Source organism: Drosophila hydei, unplaced genomic scaffold (assembly GCF_003285905.1).
Source record: "Drosophila hydei strain 15085-1641.00,03,60 unplaced genomic scaffold, DhydRS2 tig00000172-arrow-pilon, whole genome shotgun sequence".
NCBI lineage: Eukaryota > Metazoa > Arthropoda > Insecta > Diptera > Drosophilidae > Drosophila > Drosophila hydei.
Genome location: NW_022045682.1, coordinates 347,807 through 373,604, shown reverse-complemented (window position 1 = coordinate 373,604; position 25,798 = coordinate 347,807). Strand labels below are relative to the sequence as shown.

Genomic DNA, 25,798 nt, shown 5'->3' with positions numbered 1-25,798 from the left:
CATTATATTTTTTATACTAAATTGCATTTAGTTATTTTTTTATTATTTATCTATATAAATATTTGTAATTTTAATTATTTTATACTTTTTTGTTTTTGGCTCTGTTATACTCTAGATTTTTATATATGTTTGTATTTAAAACGTGATCCATTTGGTTTTATTTAACACTCTATTTTTTTTATTTTGGTTAACCTTTTTTCTTGGGCTTTAAAACGATTTGAAGCTACAGTAAAATATTTTCAATACTTGCTGCGAAGCTTAAGTCTTAGCTGTGTAGTTGGCTACAAATAATGTGTGTATAAGTTCATACGCTAAAAAAGGTGTAATTGATGCTCATATATATATATATTATATATTATATATATATATATATATATATATATATATATATATATATATATATATATATAATATATAATATATATATATATATATATATATATATATATATATATATAATATGTATAATAATATTTCCTTTTGTTTTTTTTTTTAATTTTATTATTTATTAATTTATTTTCGCTTAGCAGTCTAGAGAGTTGAAAAGCATCTGTAAAGACTTATTTACAGTAAAAGCGCCTTTGTACAGTTGTACATTATAAGCGTAAAATACAATACATATAAAGAAAATATTATTGTTACCAGAAGAAAGCTTTAAGTGTGGATGTGGGTGGGCAAAGGCGAAAGCAGCCCCTCGATCATTGTTGGACCGTTCATTTGAATGGCATACGGTTTACAGTAGAGTGACACCACGTAATGCTGATATTAAAGGCAGGGCGTCGAAGCAAGCAAGACAAACGGCTGTAGCATGACACCGCTTAATATACTGCACCAGTGTTGGGAAAAGCAGCGATAGTAATCATGCGACAAGCAAATGAGAACAATCAATACTCTGCAACAGTGCTGTGGAATGCAAAAAAAATTTGCAAGTGTCATCGCGCCTTATACAAACGGAATTCTTCCAATAGCTGCTCCAGTGTAGACAAGTGCATATACCGAAGGCAAAAGCAGGAAGTGTCATTGCGCTATAAACAAACAAAATGGCAAGTTGTCAACTAGTGAATTGTGCTTTGCAGCAGCTTAAACTTGTTTCCATTAAACTAAATAACTTGATGGTCTCCCCTTCGATTGCATTGGTAAGTACATACACGCACACATGCACATGTACATATGTTTATCATTTATCACATGCTTTGCCTTTGGGCCGCTTTAGACTGTGCGCCTGTTGCTTATAGCTTTTTCAGCTCCGATTGCGGTTCAGTTGGACTGATCGGTGACATTTCGACGCTATCCAGCAGAGGAGTCTTCTCCTCGCTGCAGCTGCTCCCTGGCGCATCATCCATGTCCATGACAAAGATACGTGATAGCTCTGCTCCGCTTAAAGTTTGCCTCGATGGCGATTCATCCACGGAGCTGTTGTCCTTGCTGCTGTTGTTGCTGCTACTGTTGCTGTTGCTGTTGCTGCTGTTGGTGTTGCTGTTGACGTCGAGTGCCTGATCGAGGGACTTGGATGGTGTGCGATAGCTGGCCGTCTTGGCAGTTGGTGGAAATTGGGAGCTTAAATTCGTTTGGCAGGTGAGCGTGGCCAGGGATGTGGTCTTAATATTGGTCGTCTTCAGATGGTTGATGGAACAGCTGCTCCAGCGCAGCTGCATCTGCTGCTGCTGTTGGTATCCATGGGTGCTGCCGCTGCTGCTGCTGTTGACTGCTGCTGATGAGGCATTATTGTCATCGTTGAAGCTCATTTCGTCCTCGCTGCCGCTGTGCATATTGTTAATGGCTGTTTGCTTGAGCCGCACCAGATGCCGTTCCGAATACGACTTGCGTGCGTCCATGACACGCAAATAGTCAGAAGTTTCGCCCAGATCCTCGCTCTTGGAGCTGCAATAACGCCGCGTGCCCTGGCCTGCCTGGCCGCAGAAGCTAGTCGTGACGCTCAGTGATCGGCGACTGCCCTGCGAGCCGGGTGAGAGACGGGCCGACGAGTGATTGGGCGAGTGATCCAGCAGCGAATCATTGCTCTTGGCAATGCGATTCTTACGATAGAATTTGCTATCCCTCCATAGAGTTTGGCGCTGGCTGCCCGTGGAGCTGCCCGTGCGTTGCAGCTCCATGTTGCAGGAGGCTGGATGATTGGTGGGCGATGATTGGTCTTGGCTGGACGAGGTCTTGCTGATGCGAAAGGAGGCATGCGTCAGCTTTTTGTACTTCTCACTCTGCATATTGACGCGATTGTCCGAATGGGTGCGATCCGACATGGGCATGAAGGCATTATCGATGCGTCGCTCCTCCTCTAAGGAGCGAAAGGCCAAGCGGTTGACATGTTTCAAGTGGTGCTTATCGGAACTGGAGCGCTTGGGTGACATGTCCTCAAAGGAGCTCACTCGATACTTCTGCGAGAAGACCTCAATCATGCTGGAGCGCTTCGAAGGCGATGTGGTGTATATAGAGTTCTGATCATTAACAAGAATCTTGGGCGGATCAAATTGCTGCTGCTGCTGCTGCTGAGTGTGCGCAGTGGAGGCTAAGGAGGAGCTGCTTGAATTACTAGTGGCCGTTACGAGAATCTTTGGAGACAGCGAAACAGGGAAATGTTGTGGTCGTATATTGCCCAGTGAGGCGCAGCCAGATCCGGATGAAGTGGAGCCTGTGCCGGACATAGCATCGTCGATGTGCAAGAAATTGCTGGGAGAGCTCTCACGGCAGGGCGACGAGATGGCCGAGTCCTGGGAGACCATGCTGCGCGGTATGGTGGCCAATTCCAAGCAGGTCTCATTGCCGCCCGTTGTGGTGGCTATAATCACGTCCTCAACACCTTCGTCAATTGGTGACGAGATGGATTGGAAACTGTTGAGGCGTATGCTCGATGAACCAATGGACAAATCGTTGTCGGTTAGCGAACCGAACGCCGAATCCTGCGAGGGATTACTGCGTCCATACTTCAGACACTTGAGCGAGTATTCCAGGCGGCGACTCTTCGAGTTCTTGTAGTTGCACATGTCCGCTGTAAGCTGATGATTAAAGGAGGTATGTAAACGGTGCTGGCCACCAGCGCCCGAGCCACTGGCCACTGCATCAGCGTCAGCATCACCATCCTCCTCCCCCTCCCCCTCCCCCTCTGGCTCCTCATCGTCGTATTGCTCAGTCTCGATGGCCAGATTGCTTTGACTGCTGCTGCTGCAGCGTATCGTGGGCTGTGTTGCTGCCGCTGGCTGCTCCTGGGCATTGTCATCTGAGTAGAGCGCCGCATGGTCGCAATAGTGTATGGGCGACTCGGTCGGCTCATATTGCTGCCTGTGCTGCGTGCGTGTAAATGAGGACGATGCCGAGGCGGAGGCGGAGTGCCAGTGCTGCAGTCGCTGCAGGGTCTTCATGTGACAGCTGCTGCCATTGCCTACGACAATCTCCTCGAGCAGTGCCTCCTCCTCCTCGCTTGATATGTCAAATGAGTCCATTGTTCGGCTGATGCTGTGGCAAGGCGAGAATAACAATCAAAATGCGATATACACGATATAAAAGCAATATGGCTATATAGATCTCAGCTTGGCTTTGCTTGGCTTGGATTGGATGCTGGCTACGATGCAGCACACCTGCTTCTATTGTTTTTCTTACTCTTGACATTTTCTATGCGTGTTTTGTTTACACTATGAATAAGTGTCTGTGTGTTTGTCTTAATGTGTGTCAATGTGGGTGAATGTGGGCGTGGCAGTTGAAGCATCTACAAATAAGTGCAGTTTTTAGCAAGCGAGCGCGTTTCCTTTGTTTTGAATCGAATTGGTGCATCTGAATTCAGCAATTGAAAACCTCAAATATTTGAGAGATTTTAATAAATTGGTCATTGAATAACCCGTTCCTCTCATTACTCATTTCCTATGTCTAAATTCTAACATCACATCATTATTAATTCTCTAATCTCAATATCTTTCCTTCGCCTTATCGTAGTTATCGACTTATTCACTGAATAAAGCTTATCTCAGTAATAAAAGAACTACGTTTAAGCTTAATTATTTGGCTCACATATTTACTCTAGTCGGAAGCACTTGACCAGAAGGTGAGAGTTGTAACTGTTTCAAGCTGGTACCTCGTATTGCAAGCTTATGTTACTTTGTTGAAATTAGTATATTTGAAATTATTTCAAAATGTTTTTTAGTTTCATAAAAAGATTTCCAAAATCCAATCCCTGAGCTAGTCCCTTACTTTAAATCTATATAATATTCTACAGAATGAACTGATTTTCGTAACCTGCACCTTTGACTGATCTGTTGATTCTTCAGATAATTTCTGAACTTAAATTCTATTAGGATCTTAACTTAAAGCACTGATCTACATATACAAAGCAGATTTGGATTGGTAAATGTAAGGATTTGGGTCTCATTTCTCCTGGTTCTACATTTAAAAAGTGTGTAAAATTCCATCTAAATATATAAAAGTTAACTACTCTTTAATAAATATACCCTTGCAAGCGCGTAGATTTCGTTTATCAGAAATTTTACTGCAGAAAATAATTTTAAATATATTTATAAATTATTAGTTATAAGTATATAAACATAGATATGCCTGCAAGGGTATTTAAATGTCGGCGTGCCGAATTCATTTAATAAGCAAATACAAATTGTCGTGCAATATTTATTTGAAAGCCAAAAGAAACATCAGTATTAAAGTACATACGTGCATTACACTCATATAAATATGGAAAACAATTATTAAACACACAGAAAATACTTATTCAAAACATTTAAGCAAGGTTTTTAGAGCAGAAATGATAATTAGCATACAAAAATTAGTGTTGACATAAGAAGCAATTTTTCTTTTGGTAGATGAAAGCTTAGCAGTGCTGCCAAAAGTTATTATCATCTTATCTTAGGAGGAGAACAGTTAGAAGACAGAAAATATGAAAAACATTCAAAAGCCATTTGAAATGAAGTAGAGAAAAATTAATTAAATTTTTTTACTTCTTAATTATTTTTTTATATATTTTTTTATTCATTTAAAATTTAAGTTTAACCAACTTTAATTTTGTTTCGAATTATAACTACACTTTTTTTAAACTTTTGTAAAATCATTCACTTTGTAAATTGTATTAAATTTGCAATAAAACTTCTCTCAGTCTGAGCTAAAAGAGAAGCTAGAAAAGGCTACAGTGGCAGCACTGATACCTACATTTGACTTCGACTTATTGTTGGCCAAAGTTAAAATTCTAAATGGGCGTGGTTCACTTGTGCATTAAAGGCGGTGAGCGGTGTTTGGCGATGGGCGGTGTTTGGTGGTGGTGTTTGGTTTCGGGTGGTTCGCCGCTTGGTGGTTTTTAGCATACAAAAATTTGCCACTTACCACGATTTTGCTTAACACAAGAACAACAACAACAACAATTTGCCTGCATTTCGTTATCATATATATATATCGTATATAGAGATTGATTTCCATTCTTGGGGCTTACAAAAAACTTGCAAATTGAGTACAAAAATAGCTGTGATTGGTACAAATAGCGCTGATCAACTGATTAGATTTATATATGGATGTATATATAGATGGGTTTATATATATATAGTTTTTATTCAGGTATTCGTTTCATTTGCCATTTAGGTTTTATCAAGAGTCTTACACATTGTAGTTGTGGTAATTGTATTTGTGAGTGTATGTGAATTAAATTAATTTCATATTCGTTTTTATTTTCTTGTTTTGGTTTTTTTTGCATCTTTTGTTAAGTTGTTTGGTTGGTTGGTTTGTTGGTTGTTTGGTTGGTTGGTTGGTTGGTTGGTTTGCTTTAGTACATACGAAAGACTTCATAGGGCGCAGGCGGTACACTGTAGTTAGTTTCGAAACGGGTTATGTAAATAAACAAATGCAGAAATGCAACAATTTGTAAATCATAAATAAAACACACACGTATGTTAGATAAACGAAAATGATCGTCGATAGACATTCAAGGGCTGATCTGTATGTATTTAGATTTATGTAAAGATGAGGCTTGTGTAACTGCAACTGGTTCAGTTTGATTGTTCTTGGGTTCGCAACACTAAGACATATAGAGTAGGATTTATTTAGTTGATATCGAGTTGTAGAGAGAAAGAGAGAGTAGAGAGTAAACATTGCATACAAAATACTTTAGTTGGAAAATTTCTCTACTTATATATATGTATATTGTTAGTTAATATATATATAAGACATGCGTTTGGTTAAGGCAGCAAAAGAATAAATTTACACTGAGAGAAACATGTACATAGATATATATGTATATATGCATGTTATGTATGCTTAAAATATACATGAGCAGCGATTGTGAATTGGTCATTTAATAAAGTGGCCAACCTGCTATCCCCCTTTCGTTCCCTCCTGCCTTCACATATTACTTAATTACACTCGCCTCTTGCATGCATAATGTTTTCCTTCTTTTTGTCGAGTTCGAGCTGGCATCTCTGCTAAAGCATTACCATATTTACCTTTGGCACACAGACAAACGGACAGGTGCACAGGTGAAACACACACACGCACGCACACGCACACACACATATACAAATATACATAAAATATGACGCCATTTTTTGTGCTTTCATTTTGCATTTTGTAGTTTTCTTTCCTGCTCAACTCGGCTTCTGATTTAGGCTGTTGTTATATATACATATATATATATATATATATATGCGTATATATATATATATATATATATATATATATATATATATATATGTATATAATATGTCTGTATGTGTGTCTGCGTGAGTGTGACGTTGTGTTATTCTTTATTAACCTGAAATGAGCTAGGCTAGTTGCCGGCGTAGAGAAACCAAAAAAAGCGTTAAATTATCTTCTTTTTATTATAAAAAAAAATAATAATGAGCCTATATAACTAACACAAACAAAACATTTTAAATAACATTAACAAGTCTAAATTTCTTATTTATTAAAAAACTTGAACAAAAAAGGATACCCTAAACTATGGCAAAGTAAATATATTTTAATAATATTTAAACATTTTTAAAATGTTTTTTTTTTTTGCAAATAAGTACGTTTCTCAGTTGCATGCAGGCTGTAGAAATTAGAATTTCAAATGCGTAAAGTCTACAACGATGTTCTGATAGACTAAAAGTATATCCTATATTTAGAGATTTACGTTCTTTACATCAGAGATATCTGAATCTCAGCTGACAGCCTTGTGCGCGAGTGTGTGTGTGTGTGTGTGTGTGTGAGCTGCATTGCTATGCTATTGATAAGGCTTAGGCGAGTGGCTTGGAATACTCACCCAGTGCGTCTATCATGTGGCGTCGAAGGCGGCGTACAGGGCGAGCTCGCCGCGCTGAACGAGCTGCCCAGCGAGGCGCATTGGCGCTTCTTTACAGCATGCAGCAAATTCAATGTGGAACGGCTAAGGCTCGGCTTGATTGTCTGATATGTAAGTAAAGGAATATATATGTATTATGGGTGGCTTGGGTATTTGCTTGTCTTTGGGCTACTTACACTGAAACAAGGACCACGCAGCTCGCGTAAATCGATGCTACGAAATAGATCGCATAGGACTAGGTCCTCGACGGAGGGGCAAACGCCGCTGGGCGGCTCAAAGATAAGACCTAATATGTCCAGAACCTGTGAAGTACAAAATATGGAAATCGGCCTGTGGCAGTGGGTGTATTGAGGCTCTTTACCTGGCCAATTTGTGGATAATGCTGCAGCTCCATTTCGAGCACCCGCATGGACGGCTTCGGAGTGGTCATTTCCTGACCGGTGCACATTTCATAGAGCAGATGGCCAAAGCAAACGATGTCGACATTCTCGATTTCCGTCACGGAGCGAGACCACATGACTGCATTATTGCGCGAGCTGAGACCCAGTAGACCATTCTCCAGACCCGATAACCTGTAAAGCGAAACGAACCACAAAAGAGATTGCATAATTGCGAAACGGTTGCCACGCCCACTGTCCCACTGTGGCTCTGTCGCTACGCGCCTAACACTAAGTGCCATTAAGCTTGTTTTCTCCGCTGTGGATGGCCAACACATGGCGACAACTTTTATGGCTCAAATATGTGAGTGTGTGTGTATGTGTGTCTGTCTATCTGTCTGTCTGACATATGACATCAAATGTGTTTATGCGACAAAGAGCGCTCGTCAAACGTAATATGGGAACATTACCACAAAGTAAGAGTCAGCGCTCTGGTCGAAGGTGGCCTATGCTATATACACGATTAAGATTATAGAAGTGGAGTGCTCTTTATATATATCATATACTATATCAGCTACTGGGCAAATAAATATTCTTCTGCCTTCTGGCCTCTTCTTCTAGTTCAGTCTCAGTTTAAACGAATCTTGAAAAGTAGTTCAAACGTAATCGTAGATTAGCCACATTTGCTTGACTACAATCGATTATAACCAACATTAAGCAGGTGCTTAGCATTGAAATTGGCCATTAGAAGTTTAGAATTGAATCGATTACCTTTTGGCATTAGCATACGCATACAAAAAAACTCGCCCAAAATGTTTTCGCCTTCGAATGAACACTGCAAAAAGTTGGAAGTGTTTTTGTGCCCCTCTGTGTGTGTGCGTGTGTGTTGGGTGAAAGGTGTTAATGTGTGTGCACGTGTGCATGGCTTGGCGCTTGCCATGAATGGCAGGCTGAATTGTGGGTCACGTAGGGCTGGGAATACTATGCGCGCGAGAGAAAAAATTAGTTTTAGTTGCATAAAATTGTGTTGAATGGCTTTTGATTTGGATTTTATTGTGTTGGCTAAAGTTAAACTGAAAGAATTTGACTGCTCACCTGGCTGCTCCGTTCTGTAGAATGACATTGCCGCTGTGCAGGTGGCCATGCAGCGGAAAGCCGCGCTCCTTCAGGAAGAGCAGAGCCTCCAGAATTTGGCGGCCCAGACGCTGCACCTGGCTAACGGGCAGGCCATTTGGCTTGCGCGTGTATTTACGCGCCCAGGGCTCGTTCCACTGTGCCTAGAAGTGATCAGAGAAGCATTACTAATCGGTAATCAAAGTGAAAGAGAGTGTGTGGCTCACCTTATATATGAGATCCTTGAGGCTGCCGCGCGAGTTGAAGGGCGTGACCAGGCAGGCATAGCTGTGGGAGCTGTTGCGCAAGAAACCCAAGTCCAGCACCGGGTAGATGTACGGATGATGCAGAGATCCAAGCAGCTCCATCAGTATTTCCCGCGCGCACTCATCGGGCGGCAGATCCTCGAGGGCCACACAGTCCGCTGGGAGTGGCAGCAGCGTAAGCAAGCGATCTGTGCGCACCTACGGAAGGAAGGAAAATGGAGTTGGTTAACCACTTCGACTGGATTCAATGGGTCGCAACTCACTGATGCATCATTGACCAAAAACCAGTTCTTGCCATGCCTCGAGCCAATCTCGTCCAGATGTGCAATCACCTCGTAGCGCCCATTGGCGCTCTGTATCCACTCCTGAGTGGCATTCAGTGCTCGTTCCCTTTGTGCTCGCTCTCTGGGACTGCGCTCCACGATGCCATTGCCGCTGTCAAGCGCTGAGTATTGATACTTTATGTTGGGTCTGCAAGATGTTATCCGCAATTTAGTAACTTCGACCTTGGCTCTCTGCTCTTAGCTTTCAGTTGAGCGCATACAAAAAGGAATTCAAACTATAGAAATTCAAATAGGAACTAGAACTAGTCATACGTTTCACATTCATGATATGCTGATGTATATACATTACTGAAGCGCACTTAATATATGATGATTTCCAAGCCTTGATTATGTAGCTAAGGGAATTCGCAAGACATCAAGTCCTGTGCCAGATTGCAGAACCCCCTAATCTCAGTTCAGATCGGCTAGGCAAGAAGCAGATGGGAAAGGACATGAAAGTTGCATCAAATGTTTTACATATAATTCGTGTCGTGTTGTTGAGCAATTTTGAAGCATTTCAGTTGACCACGAAACACTATCACATGTCACATGCCACATGCCGCATGCCGCATATCGCATGCCACACACGACACGACAATTGTGGCAGAGTTAACAAAGTGAAGGCATAAGCAAGTCTGCTCTGGCACGCCATTGACATGCAAAGCGCATCCTCATTCAAATTGAACACCGAAATGCTATAAAAACTTGTTGAAAAATAATTTCCACCAGGCAAAGTTGGCAAATATAGTTGCCAAACAAACGGAAACTTGCCAAAGAGTGAGGCAAAACGGGTTGCCTACATTTTGGGCCCAAGGGAAGCCCAAGGCAAGGTCTGCCTGCACAATGGCGCAGCGGAAACGGAAGCCAGAGTTTACCGTGTTTTTTATTTTTATATCTTTATTTATTATTTGTTTATTTTCAAAGGGGATACCGACTGAATTTTCGGCCAAGTGGTGGCAAATGCAAATGCAAAGTGGATAAACTGAAAAGCGAAAGCGTGTCAAAAACGAAAGCAAATTGCAGTGTCTCGAGTTGCTGCGGCTTAATTGTGCGGCAAAGAGGCTGAGAGAGAAGTGACGAATGCGAAAAAGAAAGTCTGTTAACGAAACACAAACGGAACTCAAGTGCCTTCGTACACCCACCCCCACACACACACAGTCAGGAAATTCCGAGGCGGGAGGGGAGCTCATAAACAAACACTTTGGGGCCACTCAATCAAAACAGAGCGAAGGTTAAGCACATCCTCGGGTTAAGTTTAGCATGTGTTTGAAAATTTAATAAGGCAACGGCGAACACGGCAGAGCTGCAACAAAAGCGTGTGTCATAAAAGTTGGTCAAGAGACTTCACATCACAGCTCACTCGTGCGGCTAACGCGACGTATACGCAATACGCGTGTATGTGCACCCAAAACAACAGACAGCGTAAAAGTAAAAAATACTGCAAGGCCTGACGAAACACAGCACACACACACCAACACACACTCATTTTTAGTACATGTCTCTGGCCAACGTTGCGTATGCTTCATATTTATATTGCAGCTTTTTCAGCTGTGCACTTTATAGTTTGTTGTGCTCTTCTTGCTGATGTTAAGTGCCACGACCTTCAATGTAATTGTAAGCCATATATATGCACTTTGTGCCCCGCACTACGAATGCATGTAGATTGTTGATGTGTGCATGAATGCTGTTTGTATTTGCTTAAGCTAATTTAAGCTAAAACATTGCTTTTAGCTTGGAGCGCGACTCAGTCTTAAAGCTTAAAGAGGAGAATCCCTTGCTTTAAATATTACTCTTTTGCTTTACTTATGTCTTGCAGTTAATCATCTTTGAAATTTGAGTATATCAAAAAATCTATAACAAATTTGAAAAAATATTTTTGTAACACAAACAAATTCGGTGACTGCGGCCACGTTTTCCATTCTCCTTTTCGGCTCCGTAATTAACGTGCTCGTGTGTGAAGATTTTTTATTGCATACTTAACAGCGCCGCGGCTGTGGGGTCTTGCGTAAAAGTGTGCAGACGCGAGTCGATGCTCGTTAGGGACCTTCTCGCACACAGACACACACATGTCGAAAAATCGTGAAAATAGATGCTTTCCACTTACACACGCGAACTGTAGCTTACGCTCGCCTGCACATTCATCATACGGCTCAGCACGCAGCACACACACACACCCACACACACATACACCTATAAGCAGTCAACACACATACATTAATGTATATGTATAAGGACGGAGGGCTTTCATGAATGCGCGTCGCTTTCACTTTCCGAGTGAAATTTTCCAAGTTGATAATTTAATTTGCAATTTTTGTGCCTGCTTCTAATTTGAGCAGGTGCAAAACCTTGGCAACTTTTACCTGTGCAATTCTGGCAGCGCCGCCCGCCCTTCTGCCTGCCAGCCATATGCTACACATAAAATGCATTCTATCATCACATTTAAATCTATAAAAAGCGAGATTTCTGTGGCCCGAGCATGCTGCTCTGCTTGGTCCGAACATGAAAGGGCTTTAAGGCTTCTAGTGAATTCGGAGTCTATTTTTGCAATTTTCGTTGCTTCATTCCATTGAAAAAGTTGATTTATGCATTATTAAATTCACAGTAGATAGCAGAATTTCAAGTTAATAAATTATTCTGCGAATCCACTTGAAGCGATTCCAGTTAATTTTTATTTTTTTTCTATTTTGCTGGTTTCTTTGTGCTCACGTTCAAAATCAAGTTCAAAATTGTGAAGTGTTTTTTCTGGTTTAAATTGTGGTTTCTGTGCACTAGAACTACGTGAAAGCATTGCGAACGCCATTAGCCGCTAATTATTTAGCATGCAAAGTGCTTTTCAGCTACAACAAAAAACAAAAGCGATCGTAGCAAAAATAAATGAATAAACTGAACGAGAACTGGAACAAGAGATCGAAATCGAAATTGAAATTGAAATAGAAACTAAAGCAAATGCACTTGAAATATTTGAAGAAGAAAAAGCTGCCAAAGGAGCAAACGATAAAGAGAAAAGAAAAGAAAATTGTAAGCGAAATATGCCAATTGTATGTTATATATAGAGTATTTGTATGTCGTATAGTATGTAGATAGAATGAGTGGAGTTAAGTTGAGTTTTGAGTCTCTTTTTAGTTGTAGTTATTGTTGGGAGGGAAGTTGGAAATAATATAGTACATATAAATAGAATATGCAACCTGGTTGTTAGTACTGAATCTATAGTATCTCTACTTCCGGTTTCCGCTGGCATCGATTTGCTAAAAAAGAGCCTAGCAAGATTGTCTAACCTCGCGCTAACCAGTGGCGATTTCTCCGAGTGCTCGGATTGATCTGAGTTATCTTGCTCCGAGCTGGCCGACCGGTTGCTGCAAATAGAAGCACGCGAAAAATAACGTACCAGAAAGAATTTTGAGCAATTTTGAGCCAAACATTTCGAAATATAAATGACAAACAAAAGAATATACAAATAGATGTGGTTTTGTTGTGGTTTCACTCGTTAATTTTGATATTGAATAAGCTAGATTATAAACTAAAGCTAGAATTGTAAACACAAATATCAGAAATGAAAAGTTTTCGAAAAGAAAAATAAAAATTGTGTTTTCGTTTTCTTTCTCCTTTCTTTCTTTCATAATTGTGTTTAGGTTTTGAAGAAGCTTCGTTATAGATTAATAACTAAAACTAAATTAACACATAGATGAAAAACCTGTGCAGTTACTGTGTGGCGTACATTGATAGCTCTTTTTTTGTTTTTGTTTTTTGGCTGTGCACACATCCCATCTGGGGATATTCTGGACTCTGCTCTAATTGTGTTTGTGTTCGATTTTTGTGACTTGTCTGTTGCCAGTTGACGTACTCACCTACTGTAGATTTGCCGCCGATTGGCGGCTGTCAGCGCTGAGACATCAAACTCAATTGCCGAATTGGAGCGCTTCAATCCGTTCGCCTTGTGCAGCTTCTTCATAATGTGTTTTACTTTCCTAGAAGCGATTCGAGTTCGATATGAGGTGTGAAATGTGTGAGGCACAAAAAGTGTTCAAGTGTCGGAAAAGCAAACAAACTGAGGCAAGCACTCATTCTCATTGAAGGACTTTCTTTTAGGGTTACATATTTAAATTCTATGCCTTTAAATTATTTTGTAACTTTCAAAATTAATTTGAGAAAACTTTGAATCAGTTTAGAGTAAATCTTCAGGGAAAAGAAACCATTTTAAAATTCATTACGAAATTTGACTATATATAGGAGAATAGAAAACTTTAATCTAAATAGATAAACTAATAAACATTGTAGATAAAATATTTATATTAAATCAGAGACAACAGAGCATGAAAAAATATGAGTGATTTGAATGCAGCTCGTTGGGTCAAGAAAAGGTGCCAACTAATGCAATGCTAGAGTTGATTAAAGTAAGAACATTATTAATAAAAAAATCTATAAATTTTCTGATTATATTCTAAATCAAGTTTCATTCGTGCCCTTGCCACACTTTCTCTAATTTAATATTAAAAAAATATTAAATTTAGGTAAAAATATATTTAGAAAATATTTCAAGTTTTTGGCTGAGCAAAGTTTCGGGTTTGCCTTTACGACACTTTTTTTAGTTAAAAAATTCTTAAAGTTCATTTCTCAATTGGGATTTGGTCAGTTGTCGTTTGGGGAGACTCACTTTTCCGGCACCGGAGGCCTGACAAATGGATCGTGCCCGGTTACGGCGCTGGCACGATTATCGAGCCGCTGCTGCTGAGCAGCTTTGTTGAATTTGAACATGGTGAAGGACTTCTTGGCGCTGGCTACTTCACAGACGCGCACGATGATCTTGCGGCTGCTCTTGAAGACCGTGTTCAGCGTTTTGTAGACGAGTATGGAGACGGACTTGGAGGCGTGCGTTTGGTGGTTGTGGTGGTGGTGCGGATGCGAGTGCTGGTGCTGCTGCTCGCCGTTCGGCTGCAATGGGGGCAGTGGGTTGGGCAGGGACTGCTGCTGCTTCAGTTGATGCACTGCAGCATGCGTCGACGACGACGTCGATGATTGTGATCGGGTGATGACTTTCTGTACTGCGGGCTGTACAAGCTTCGGGTGCTGGTAGTGCTGTTGCTGTTGGCGGTGCTGCTGTTGCTGCTGCTGCCGGTGGCAGCTGATGATAAGCTCCTGCTCCTGGCTTTGGAGCGCTGTCGGCGCGACGACTTCGCTGCAAGTGTCCTATTATCGACAAGGATGGATGCACAAATCGATAATCGATAACAAATTGTGTATGGTTGTTGTTGTTGTTTTTGTTTTTGTTATTGTTTTGTAGTTGTTGTTTTGTTGTTGTTGGTAGTTTGGAACGAAAAGTTGAGTTTCGAAAAGAAATGGAAAGATATATGCAATAACAGTTTAATAAATAAGTTTCCTCGAACTCCACAATCAAAAACACAGCAACAAAAGGGAATTACGAAATAACGAAACTGAGTTAAGCGATAAGAAAATCAAAGATTTCTGCATTTGGCGTTTGCATTCGAGGTGTTGCTCCATCGTTTTAAGGTGATTTTGTTGCTTGTTGACGTTTCACATTTTGCACAGCAATTGCTTAGCTCTGCTTGTGTGTGTCTCTGTGTGTGTGTGTAATAAATTTGCTGTAAATGAAACATTTTGCTTGCGTTCAACTATGGGAATATGACAATCACAAGAAGCATTTGACAGGGCTTTCCATTTGACCGCCAGTTGAAACCAAAAATCAAACCAATTCAAATTTTCACAATTTTGTAAAGCCAACAAAAAGAAGAAGAAAGAAAAAGAAACATGCGAATATTCTTAAATTTGTATCAACTAAACTAATTTGCAGCCAATTGTGGTTTTGTTGCATATTTTATAGATATTTATAAGCGATTCGGTTGCGTGTGTAAAACTAAATTTTGTTGTGTAGTGTAATAATACAGCCAATCATTAAATTGAAATGAAAATTGCTTAAGACATTTGCTCGATTTGATGCTTTTGTTTTTTGCTCTTTTGTGATTTGCTCGACTAAGTTTAAAGTTTTGATTGAATATTGCAATTTTGGCTTTGGCATTTGGCATTTTGGCTTCAAGCAAATTGCGAATTTACCTACCGATCGCTCAAGCAACAAAGTTTGCAATAGTCCAATGCACGATGCCTATATCTGCAGTTCGATTACAATGTAATATATTATTCGAATTCATTTCAAAACAGTTTCGATTGAGTGGATAAAGCAATAGAAAGAATTGAGCTGTCAGTTGAGGTCAGTTTCAGTTTTACCAAAATGTTGCGAGAGTGTTTTAAGGGTCCCATCTAGGGGCATATGGATTATAAAAGCCTCCAATATCTGTTGCTAGAAATAGTGTTATTGTTTCGTCATTCTGAGCTTAACTCTAAGAAATGCTTTTGTAGTCGAAATCGTTTTTTTTTTGTAAAGAAATCGATGAGTCTACTCAAACCATTCACGTTTTGTGGAGCCTCAAATCGAGTATTTGACATGTTTAGCTTTCTTTCCTATTGAGATTCATATCACTTAATACTAGAAACAAAATCCTTGCTCTACATTTGATTTCTCTTCTCCTTAACAGCCAAATCGTTTACTAAGTCAAGTTGACTGTCTACACAGAAAGCAAAGGCTTATAGAACTTTAGTTCATGCATTCGCTTGTCAACATGTTAATACACAGTTATTCACACACACACATACACATACTCCAATTGTTTAGCTTGAGAGTAGGATTACGTGTGAGAGGAACACGAATTTGTAGCTAAAAGCAAAACATTTGGTTAAAACTTTGGAGCTTTTTCACAATGCTATGGCAACACGGTCAAAAATACTTCGTACTAAAAAGCCACAGCAACAGAAATAATTGCAACAACAATTGCAACGGCAAAGGCAACACAGTGACAAGAACTTTTAATGGACGCTTAAATAAATCATACGCCCCGTTGACCGCACCAACCCAGATGTTTGCCGTTAGCATGTGTTGCTAAGCGTGTGTGCGTGTGGATGTGTGAGCGTGTGACATTGAGCACTATATGCCTATACAACCGCCCCTTGGCATGACCCTACGACATGTGCCTTGCACGTGTCTTAGCCCCGAGGCATTCTTCGCCATTTGTCTAATTGTCTAATTCTAATTCTAATTTTACATTTTGTTTTTTTCTCCATTTCTTGTTGTTGATTTAATCGTATTTTCGCTCAAAACAAAACACACTCGCCCTCTAGCATGTCTACCTATGCGATTTATCTAATCAGGCGTGCGAAATGCTCGACTATTGCACTGCCTTTGCTGGCTTTTTTGAGGCTTATTGATTTTCTTTTGTGCTTCTTTGGGCTTGTCTTTGTGCCTACTCTTGTCTTGCTATGAGGTCAAGTTGAGTGAGGCGAGCAGGCAGGCAAATTTCGAATTTTCAAATCAATTTCTATTCGTCAGTCCACACCGCCCCTCTCCCCCTTACACTCCTCCTCTTCTCTCTATTTTGTTGTAATTGCTCAAGTCAAAGGTTGTGTCAAGATATACGAGTTTATAGCCATTACGATTATTGCATTATCCTGTCACTTCGTTGTACTATTGCAAATTAAATTGTCAATTTGCTTCTGGCACGGAATGGCAATAGAGCGTAAAGGAAAAGAAAAACGCGATTTGAGGGGGAATCGGAAAATGAACGAGCGTTTTATATATCATAATACGTCGACTGTTCGAGTTGCCCGATGGTGCGCAAAGAATGCGAATTATTTACAATTATTTATTATCGAACAGCGGCGACCTTAATTCCCCCTTAACATGGAAGAGCTTAGCAGCATTAAGAAACTATTAACCTTAGTCACATGTAGCTTTAAAAATAGCGAGCGCTTATATGCCTGATAAAGTTGTCTGTGCGGGTCTTTTGTTTACCGAATGATAACTTTTGCTATAAATAAAGAATAGCAAAAATAATTTTCTTTTTTTGGCTAACTGTGTTAACTTTCGTGATTGCTCCTATAGCAGTAGTAGCTGCTACTGCTGCTTATATATCATTCATTTGAAATTGTTCAAAGTTCAGCTTCAAATTTCTCGCTAGCATTTTGCATTATTAAAACCTGAAGCCAACTTTTGACAGCCAGCGAAAATGTCAAAAGGCCAAAAATTGAATTGCACATTAAATGTAATGATAGTTGGATGTGTTCGGTGGAAGAGATGGCGAAAGGGTTGAGGAATTCTCATTTGCCCGAGCGGTGATTTGGCTTAATAGAGAAACACTTGACACATCAAAGTTGGGCACCTGCGCGTCCTATAAATATTCGGCCTTATTCCGTCAACATTGTTAGAAGGATCGCATTATTGTAGAGGCTTACGAAAGAGTAGCACGAGTATAAAATTAAATTTCTTGTTTCCACTTTACGGATAATCACTTGGGAACTTAACGTTGCGTTGCGTTCAGTTTTGTCGCTCTATAAACACGAACACGTGAAAGTTCTATAGGAGCTGCTGGGAGCTAAACAGAAACGCGGCCACGCGGCTCGTCGGGTCGTCTGTTAATGAAGCTAAATTTCGAACATCGTGTCGGTTAAAGCGAAAAAGTATGAAAAATTCTTTGTTCCAGTCCAGTCTGTGTGTCTAGCTGCCTGACTACTATTGCATGAGTGTGTACGGGTGAGTACGGGTGTGTGTGTGTGTTGTGGGTGGTGCTCTACGATATGTTTGCGTGCCTCATATCAGAATAAGGTATCGTTGCCTCCGTCGGATTCTTTGCTTTAGTATTGGCTCGGTCCGTCGGCCCCTTCTAACTGGATTATAAAAATTGATTTTTAATTTTTATGACAATTTCCAACTGACTCATGTTGTTGCTCTTGCCGTTGCCATTTCCATTTCCATTCCTATTTCCATTCCCATTCCCATTCCATTTTCCTTAAGCACTTGAACTTAGCTTGTCCGCCTGCTCTTTAACGATGGTCTAATGATGTCTCATATATCATGGCACGTTTCATAGAGGGACGAAACAGTTTTAATTGCTTTGATCGATCGCAGCGATAGTGTGGGAGTCACGCAGATAAACTAGCACAAAGTTTTATCACAGAAGTGTGATTAAAAGGGCATTATGAATACATCAATTAGTTAAGAGTTTTGCATTGTCAAGACTGACTTTATTTGATTTCTCTTTCATTTCTCTTTTCTACAATTCGAAGATCCTTTAGATGTTATGTTTGCACCTTTTGTTACCCACTGTGCTTTGTTTTTGGACACTGTGGGTGGCAATGAAAGTCATTGTCGCTGTGCTCTTCGTGGCACATTAATCATGACCCGCTCAACGACTGTTTACCTTTGCTGACCGCAACTGCCGCCTCTACGGCCATAGGCTTAGCCACACATGTCGCAGGACATTCGTTTGTATGCAAATATTTCAGTTTGCTTGTTTTCTGTTTGCTGTCTCCACTCGCGCTCTCACTCTCTGTGTGTGCTCCATATGGAAATTGGAAAAGTTTTTATACACACAAATAGTAGATATGTGCATGTATATGTATATATATTTATTACGTATACGCCGCGTTTGGCCTTTCACTTCGCGTGGAAGACACTTACAAACCGAATCGAAATAAAAAGCCAGCCGATGGGAATCAAAAGCACACACGCAACACACCAACAAGCACGCAACACACTAAGGCATGCCAGTTGCCAGTTGCCAGTTGCCAGTTGTCCTTTTGTGCGTTTGTCCTTTAATAAAATTTTATATATTTTTTTGCGTGTGTGTGTGTATGTATGCGTCGTGTAGTTTAGGGACGAACTGGCGCCAACTATCGTAATAGGCCCCTCGGCGTCGCTGTTAGTGGTCACCACACACTTCTCGTCCTCCCCCAACCCACCCAGTGTGCTTTGAATGTCAACTGCGTCATTCTTGCTTGGCTTTTTGTTTTCTTTTTCATTTTCATTTCAGTTTTTGAAAGAGGGCTGCACCCTGTGCCCACTTCCAGTGACCTTGTATCATTAACTTAATTGTTTCGCAGGCAGTCCAATTGCCGACTTGAATTATTCAGTTGGCTTTCTCTGTTCAGCTTTTGTCTTTCTAATGTCGACCCCCGCCTAGCCTAATGTCAGCCCAGCCAGAGGCTCATATCTTGGCTGTCTTTGAATGCCACGTGGATTGCAACGTCGTATTCATAGACCTTCTTCTTTCACCCCAGCCGCCTGCACGTTGTCTGCCCGTTTGCACTTGGCTCTTTGACAGTCACGTGCTGCATGGCTTAGTGCTACAATATAATCATATCTCAAAGACCAACAACCGTTTAGCGTTGCAGGGCATAAAAAATGCGTTGACTTGGCTGCTTGGTCGACCTAATTGGATAAGTTTCATCTCTTTCTGTTGCAAGCTCGTTGAAAATCGTACAATTATAATGGAATGTTTCAGCAACCAGAGACGTCTACATACCTGCATCGTCTTATCCAGTATGAAATGACAACGATTCCACCTAATATCAAACCTCCCAAGGCACACCAAAATAGGGTCTGAAATAAATTAAATTATTATTCAATTATACATTTTATTTATATTGATTAGCAAGTAGAAGTGAGTTTAATATAGTTAACCTGTAAAAAGTAAGCAGAAATTAAAAATAAATAGTTATTTTGTACTTTTCAGATTAGTTTTGAATGAATTTTATCTTAAAGTCAATGCTGCTTCTGTCCAAATTTTATTTTTGGTCATTTGACATTTTGATGGCAAAGCTATAGGTCTTCTAAGGTTTTGTGAGCTGATAGAGAGATAGCTGAGAAAGGTTTTGACTCATTTGACGACATTTAAAGTTATCTTTCGGTTTGACCTTTGTAGCTGGGTCTGGTCTGGCCTGGTCAGATCATCAATTTGGCAGACCTAGATGTCAAATGCATTGGAATTTTCGGGTCAACGTGTGACATGGCCATAAAAATCAGTAGGAAACTGTCGATTCATGTTTCCCAGGCCAGATGATTTATGAAATGAACTTCGGCACAGGCCGAGATAAAAATGTCAATATCTTCCTTCCTCTCTAAAGCACGGTGTCTCTCCCTCTCTTTCTCTCTCTCTGTCACTTACTCAGTCTCTTATTAAAGCAGTTAATTAAGTGCATTGCCCTTTGAGAGCTCTCAGCTTCAGTTGAAATTTGTGTGAGATGTGTGCATGAAAAATTCAGTAAATGAAACCATAATGGCGGCCTGGCACTTGGCAGCATGTTACTCGGCAATTTGTGATTTTCCAACAATTTCAGCACAATAAAATCCTATCGTCGGCTGCCATTGTCTTTGCCATTTTGCTGGTCTAAGTTCATCTGAAAATGGCAGGCTGCCAAGCTAAATGTATGTGTGGCGGTTTGTGGCACGCTACACGAAGAGGAGGTGGTGGAGGCGGGGGTGGAGGAGGTGGAGACGTCAGTCCTTTTATTGCTATGGGCTGCATTTTCTCTTTGGCTAACGACTTAGTACGCTTGAATTAGGAAAGTCTGGACTCTGGCGGGCAATGTTTTGTTTTACAATAAATTTCAATTAAAAAAAGATATAATCTGAAACATGGCTATTTGCTGTGAAAGTAATACGAGGGCAGTCTGAAAAGTGTCCGATATTCATTCAGGAGGAGACATGTTTGAGACATCTTGCGCCGATACTCTAAGGAATCTGTGAAGCAAAGTTCACGGCTATTGAAGTTATGCTACTTACAATCCAGTAGTGCGATTCAGTATGTTTGCTTGGATTCAGTTGCATCGCACGTTCCTTTCATTTAAGCGCGTCACAGTGGGTCGGCTGAAATGTTGTTGGGAGAAGAGGAAACACCGATTAGAAAACAACTTTAAGAAGCTCATTAAATGTATTTTTGTAAGGCTTTTTTAGTTTAAATTGAAAAAGTTTTGCTTTCGTGTCTCTGCATAGTTGTTACGTAAAATAATTTCTAGCAACGCACTCGGAAGTATATTACTTGAATGACTTCCTTTGCCAAAGCGTTATATACATATTGTATTCATTAGATTTCATTGATTTGTTTTACTAAATGTAATTGGCAAAGTGTGAGCTCTGGCTGCCATTGATTGAATGAGCCGACAGATTAGCTTCCCTCATCATATTTCAAGAGCACTTAATTTCTAGCCGAGCCGGCGGGGGCTGACGGCGAAGTCCAGCTGAGCGAAAATGTCGAAGTAGGCGTGGGCGTGGGTGTGGGCGTAGGCATGAGATTTGATTTACGAGAACTTGCTCAATGGAGTTTTGTGCCTGGGAAATTATCATAGCATAGCTGTGCCAACATGACAACATGACAGAGCGGAGGGAATTGTTGCAGAGGGCGGTGGGGGAAGCTGTTGAATTTTTGATTTACTGAAATGGTTTCTGAGCTCGCTGTTTGGCATTTACACACAACACGTGGGCCGGCAGCTGAGCAAATGGCAAACTGTTGATTTAGTCTCTGAAATGCCAGTCATGTAGTCCTTCTCTCGGTTTCGCCTCCCGTCGCATCAAGCGCTCGGCGCTCGGCACGCGCCTCAACTTTGAACTTTTTAACAGTGGACACGTTGACGCCGCCACTGGAACACGACAACCATTCGAGTAGTCTGTCAATCTCGCTGCGAAATGTGTGTGGAAATGACAAACTTCAACGAATTCGATTAATTTCAGCGCATCTCTGCATAACTTTCTTGCGAGCCACCCACTTCAGAGTAATCTGAATTGCACTCTTTCTCTCTCTCTGTATAAAAATTCAATTCAACAAGCGAATTTCATGTCAAGTGAACGCAGAGGCATTCAAATGGCAATTGACGAATCGTAATTCACATTTGACCCAATGGGAAACACAACAAATGAACAAGCGGCGAAATCCATTCCCCAGGTACCCATTTGCATCAAGTTATAAACCGTTATTTACAGCCTAACATAATGGATCGACGAGGCGCGCAGCGAGTGGCCGGAGCGTGTGAAAAGCATATGGCGCGAATTAACAAGTTTGCTTTATGAGCGAAAAGTGGCCTAATAAAAATGTCAATAATACGACACACACACACATGCACACACACTCACTTACTCATACACACACTTGGACTTAACTGCTTGACACGCCAAGTATATTACTAATACGCAACGTAAGCCGCACGTCTGTTGGAAAATCGACTCTGCGGCAAGTGGCAAGTGGAAAGTGCAGCTGACCGACCGAAACTGTATGCCACATGTGGCCTGTGTGTGCGTCCATTTATCATCAACTGCCTGTCATGTTGAGCCAGTCAGCGTGATTTGTCCCGCTGCCAGCCGAATCAACTTTGTTTTTGTGCCCCAAACATACATTTTGGACGGTTTTGCTTGTGCGTGGCATTCATTTTGTTGCGTGTTGTGTTCGCTGTTCGTTCCCATATTCGAGTGTGGCACAAACTTTTTGTCGTAACAAACTGCTAAATTCCGTGCACTGCTAGTGCCACATTACGTTTAAACAATTAGTTAATTATATAAATTAACGCAGTCCTGATGTGCGCTCATTCAATTTGGCATTAATTGTGCTTTATTAGGACAACGACATTCATTGAAATGGACTTAAGTGCACCCTAAGAGGACCATTTAATAATGCCAACTGCTGCTTGAGCTGCCATAGGCAATCAACGAATGAACATTTATATTAAGCTTTTTCGTTTAACATTCCATCAACTTTAACTTACTTTCTTAGGTCTACGTCAATACTAGTATTTATTTATGTGCCATGTATGTATGTATGTACTCACTATGTATATGTGTGAGTGTATTCGTGTGTATATAGTCACATAGATATATATTTGTATTTCTTAAACAAAACTCAGACAAAGTTTACTTCCAGAGCTAGCAATTAAGAGCAGAACAAGTAGTTGAAAATATGGCCTCTCTGTGCGCTTCTCATGAGATCAAGTAAGCATAGTGCAGGAGGAGCAGCCAAAAAAGGAGGAGCAGTTGTATGGTACATCACTGGTACATCTCTGTTTAAAGAAGTATATAACAAATTCTATCGAGGGCGAATATTGAGTTTTGTTTTTAAAGTCAAGGCAAATTCGACGTTAGACACTTCCGCCTGCAACGTTTTGGACAGAGAAAGAAAACAAATGGCAATGGCCATTAGCCATGGCAAAGAAAAATGGCCAGAAGCAGCGCCTGGCAAAAACGTAAACGTGAAATGTAAATGAAATAAATAAGTCTCGGACGCTTGTCAGTTCCGCACAAGTCTGCACTGAAAATGGACGCCGGCAGTTGCCATAAAAAAGTATGTAAATTCTATTAAGTTCAACTGACACATAATTGCATGGAGTGGACCCATAGCAACACTAACCAAACTGTAATTGGGTATACAAATGGCAAATCGCAGAGATTATTGAAATCATGAATTGACAATCAATAAAATTGATTGCTGCCAAAGTGAATAGCCAAAGCACAAAAACACCTATCAGGTAACATAGGCGACAGGTCAATATACGTATGTGTATGTGTGAGTGTGTGGGCGTGACGAGTAAGCTGACCAGCTGTGGCCACGCAGTGACCCGAATTTTCTGTGATAACTGCTGAACACGTCTCGTAAAGTCGACGATTTGAAATGCGATTTTATTGTCGGACCGCACCGGTAATGGCCAGGTGCTAATCACGTCGACCTGGCACGGATGTGGGCACGGAATTCGTCGCTATGACGTGGCCGTGACACTGCGCTGCGACTCTGACTCCGAGCCTGAGTCCGAGTCCGTTGCGCTGCCGTGTCCGCAACAGCTGCCGGATGTAATAAAAGCAAAGAGCATGGAGTAGCAACAGCAACTCAGCCGGAGTGGAGTGCGGGCACAGACACAGGTAATGGCAACGTTAACGGCAACGGAAGTGCAGGCGGTTACTGTCCCCTGGCCCATCAGCCAGCCAACCAACTAACCAACTAACCATTGACCATCGTCCGGCGGGCACCGACCATTGTTTGTGTCGATATATATGCACTCGTAAATCTAAGAGGCTCTACAATTCGCGAGCTTTCGGGGCTTTTATTTCTCTCTTTCTCTCTCTCTCTCTATATATATATATATATATATATATATATATATATATATATATATATTTTTTTTTTTATGCATGTTCACAAAGTTAAAAAGTGTAAAGAGTATATTGGTTTTGTGCAATATCAGTTCACCGTAGCTGTTGAAGCTGGAAGCAATGGTACAATCCTGTCTTTAGGTCGTTAGGATAAGCAAGTTGAGCTCTGTTGGATTATTGCATCAACTGCTTATCCAACGATTCGCCTATAAATGTGAACACTTTATATATTTAATAGTGTACCTAAGCCTGTATTGTGCCGCTGGTTGCACCCGGTTGCAACATTCTTGCTCGCTTCTTCTGCACTATGCACTATGTAGCATGTGGAATGTGACATTTGTAATGGTAATGGTATGTCGGCTCTTAACATATTGCACAATGCAACCAGTGAACGAAGGCCACGTTGAACCTTTAAGCTTCAAGTTGAAACTTTTTCATAAGGACCAAAGGCTTTGGCAGCCACAGGCCACAAGCTGGCTGCACTTGATTGAAAGTAAGCTCAGTTTTTGTTTGCGCCTGTAGGAAATAAGTCATATTTATGTTCGATTTGATTTACTTTGGCTTGCCACAAATAATAAATAATACGAATGGCAGAGCTGGCTGCATAGATATCGTCATCGAGCAGAGCTCGCGATTCATGTAGAGCAAACCAAGTGTTGATCAAATTTATTTTCATTAAAATGTCAGCTTTGGCTGTCAGCGGCCTTAGTCGCCGTCCGCCCTCATATCTGCTGCGGCTGGCAGTTTGCTGGCGCCTCATGTCCTTGTTGACGCTATTCGTTGTGGCTTTGTTATGGTTGGATTTACTTACTTTCTTTTTCCTTTTCTTTTTTGCAACCCACCAAATTGAATTCCACAGAAATCGCTTTGAGTTCGCAATGTGGGCACGCGCGCCTCACACATTTTTATTATTTTATGACACGGCAAAAAACCACACACAGACAGATAGACAGATAGACATATAGACAGACAGACAGAACATTTCAGTCCACTCGCGTTCACTCTTGATGCCAATTTCAAACTTTTTGCGGGTTTGGTTTTATTTTCTTTTTTATTTTGGCAAAATTGAAAAGTGTGGCTCTCGCATGCGACAAATAAAATCAGTAAATTTTCTACGAGTCGTTGTTTACAGTGTAGGCGAAACTAGATAGTAACAGTATTTTCCATATTTTTCAGGCTGCAGCTGTTTGCTCTTCTTCTGCTCTGTTTGTTATCCTCTCTTTCGTTGTGCTCCAGTTTTTTATTTTGAAATTTTGTTTCTGATTCGAGCTGTCACATTGCATATATTTGTATTTAATTTGCAAGCGCTGTTTATCAAGGACTTGATATCCTCTAGCCGTCCCCGTCCCTGACACACATTTCGGCCAGCTGTGGCTGGCGGCCCAGGAAGCCGGCTAGATTCGCATCAAAACGCGCGCTTAGTTCTCTTTCATAGGCACAGGCCGGTAAAGAGATTAATTACCCAAATCCGG

General features: G+C 40.9%; 2 protein-coding genes across 7 annotated transcripts in view; one reads left to right on the top strand and one right to left on the bottom strand.

The window, feature by feature from the left end:
• Positions 1-546: 546 nt before the first annotated feature.
• Positions 547-19,783, bottom strand: LOC111595195 (slowpoke-binding protein). Of its 6 annotated transcripts, none has more exons than XM_023308786.2 (11): positions 19,723-19,783; positions 14,010-14,542; positions 13,204-13,323; positions 12,544-12,711; positions 9,299-9,506; positions 8,997-9,233; positions 8,752-8,933; positions 7,641-7,851; positions 7,456-7,581; positions 7,241-7,383; positions 559-3,468 (listed from the first exon to the last, which is right to left on the bottom strand). In XM_023308786.2, exons 1-11 carry the CDS (start codon positions 19,726-19,728, stop codon positions 1,230-1,232), a joined length of 4,173 nt encoding a protein of 1,390 aa, XP_023164554.2. In that variant the 5' UTR covers positions 19,729-19,783; the 3' UTR covers positions 559-1,229. The 6 variants fall into 6 exon arrangements, with proteins under 6 accessions (XP_023164557.2, XP_023164555.2, XP_023164554.2 ...); XM_023308788.2 differs by lacking the exon at positions 19,723-19,783 and adding an exon at positions 15,429-15,470; XM_023308790.2 differs by lacking the exon at positions 559-3,468 and adding an exon at positions 5,697-5,804.
• Positions 19,784-23,486: 3,703 nt separating this feature from the next.
• The window catches only part of LOC111595197 (myosin-VIIa), a 27,855-nt gene continuing 25,543 nt past the window's right edge, over positions 23,487-25,798 (top strand). Inside the window, exon 1 of the mRNA XM_030223335.1 lies at positions 23,487-23,523. Coding sequence (XP_030079195.1) covers positions 23,497-23,523 — 27 coding nt within the window. The 5' untranslated portion in view covers positions 23,487-23,496. The remainder of the gene's footprint in view (positions 23,524-25,798) is intronic.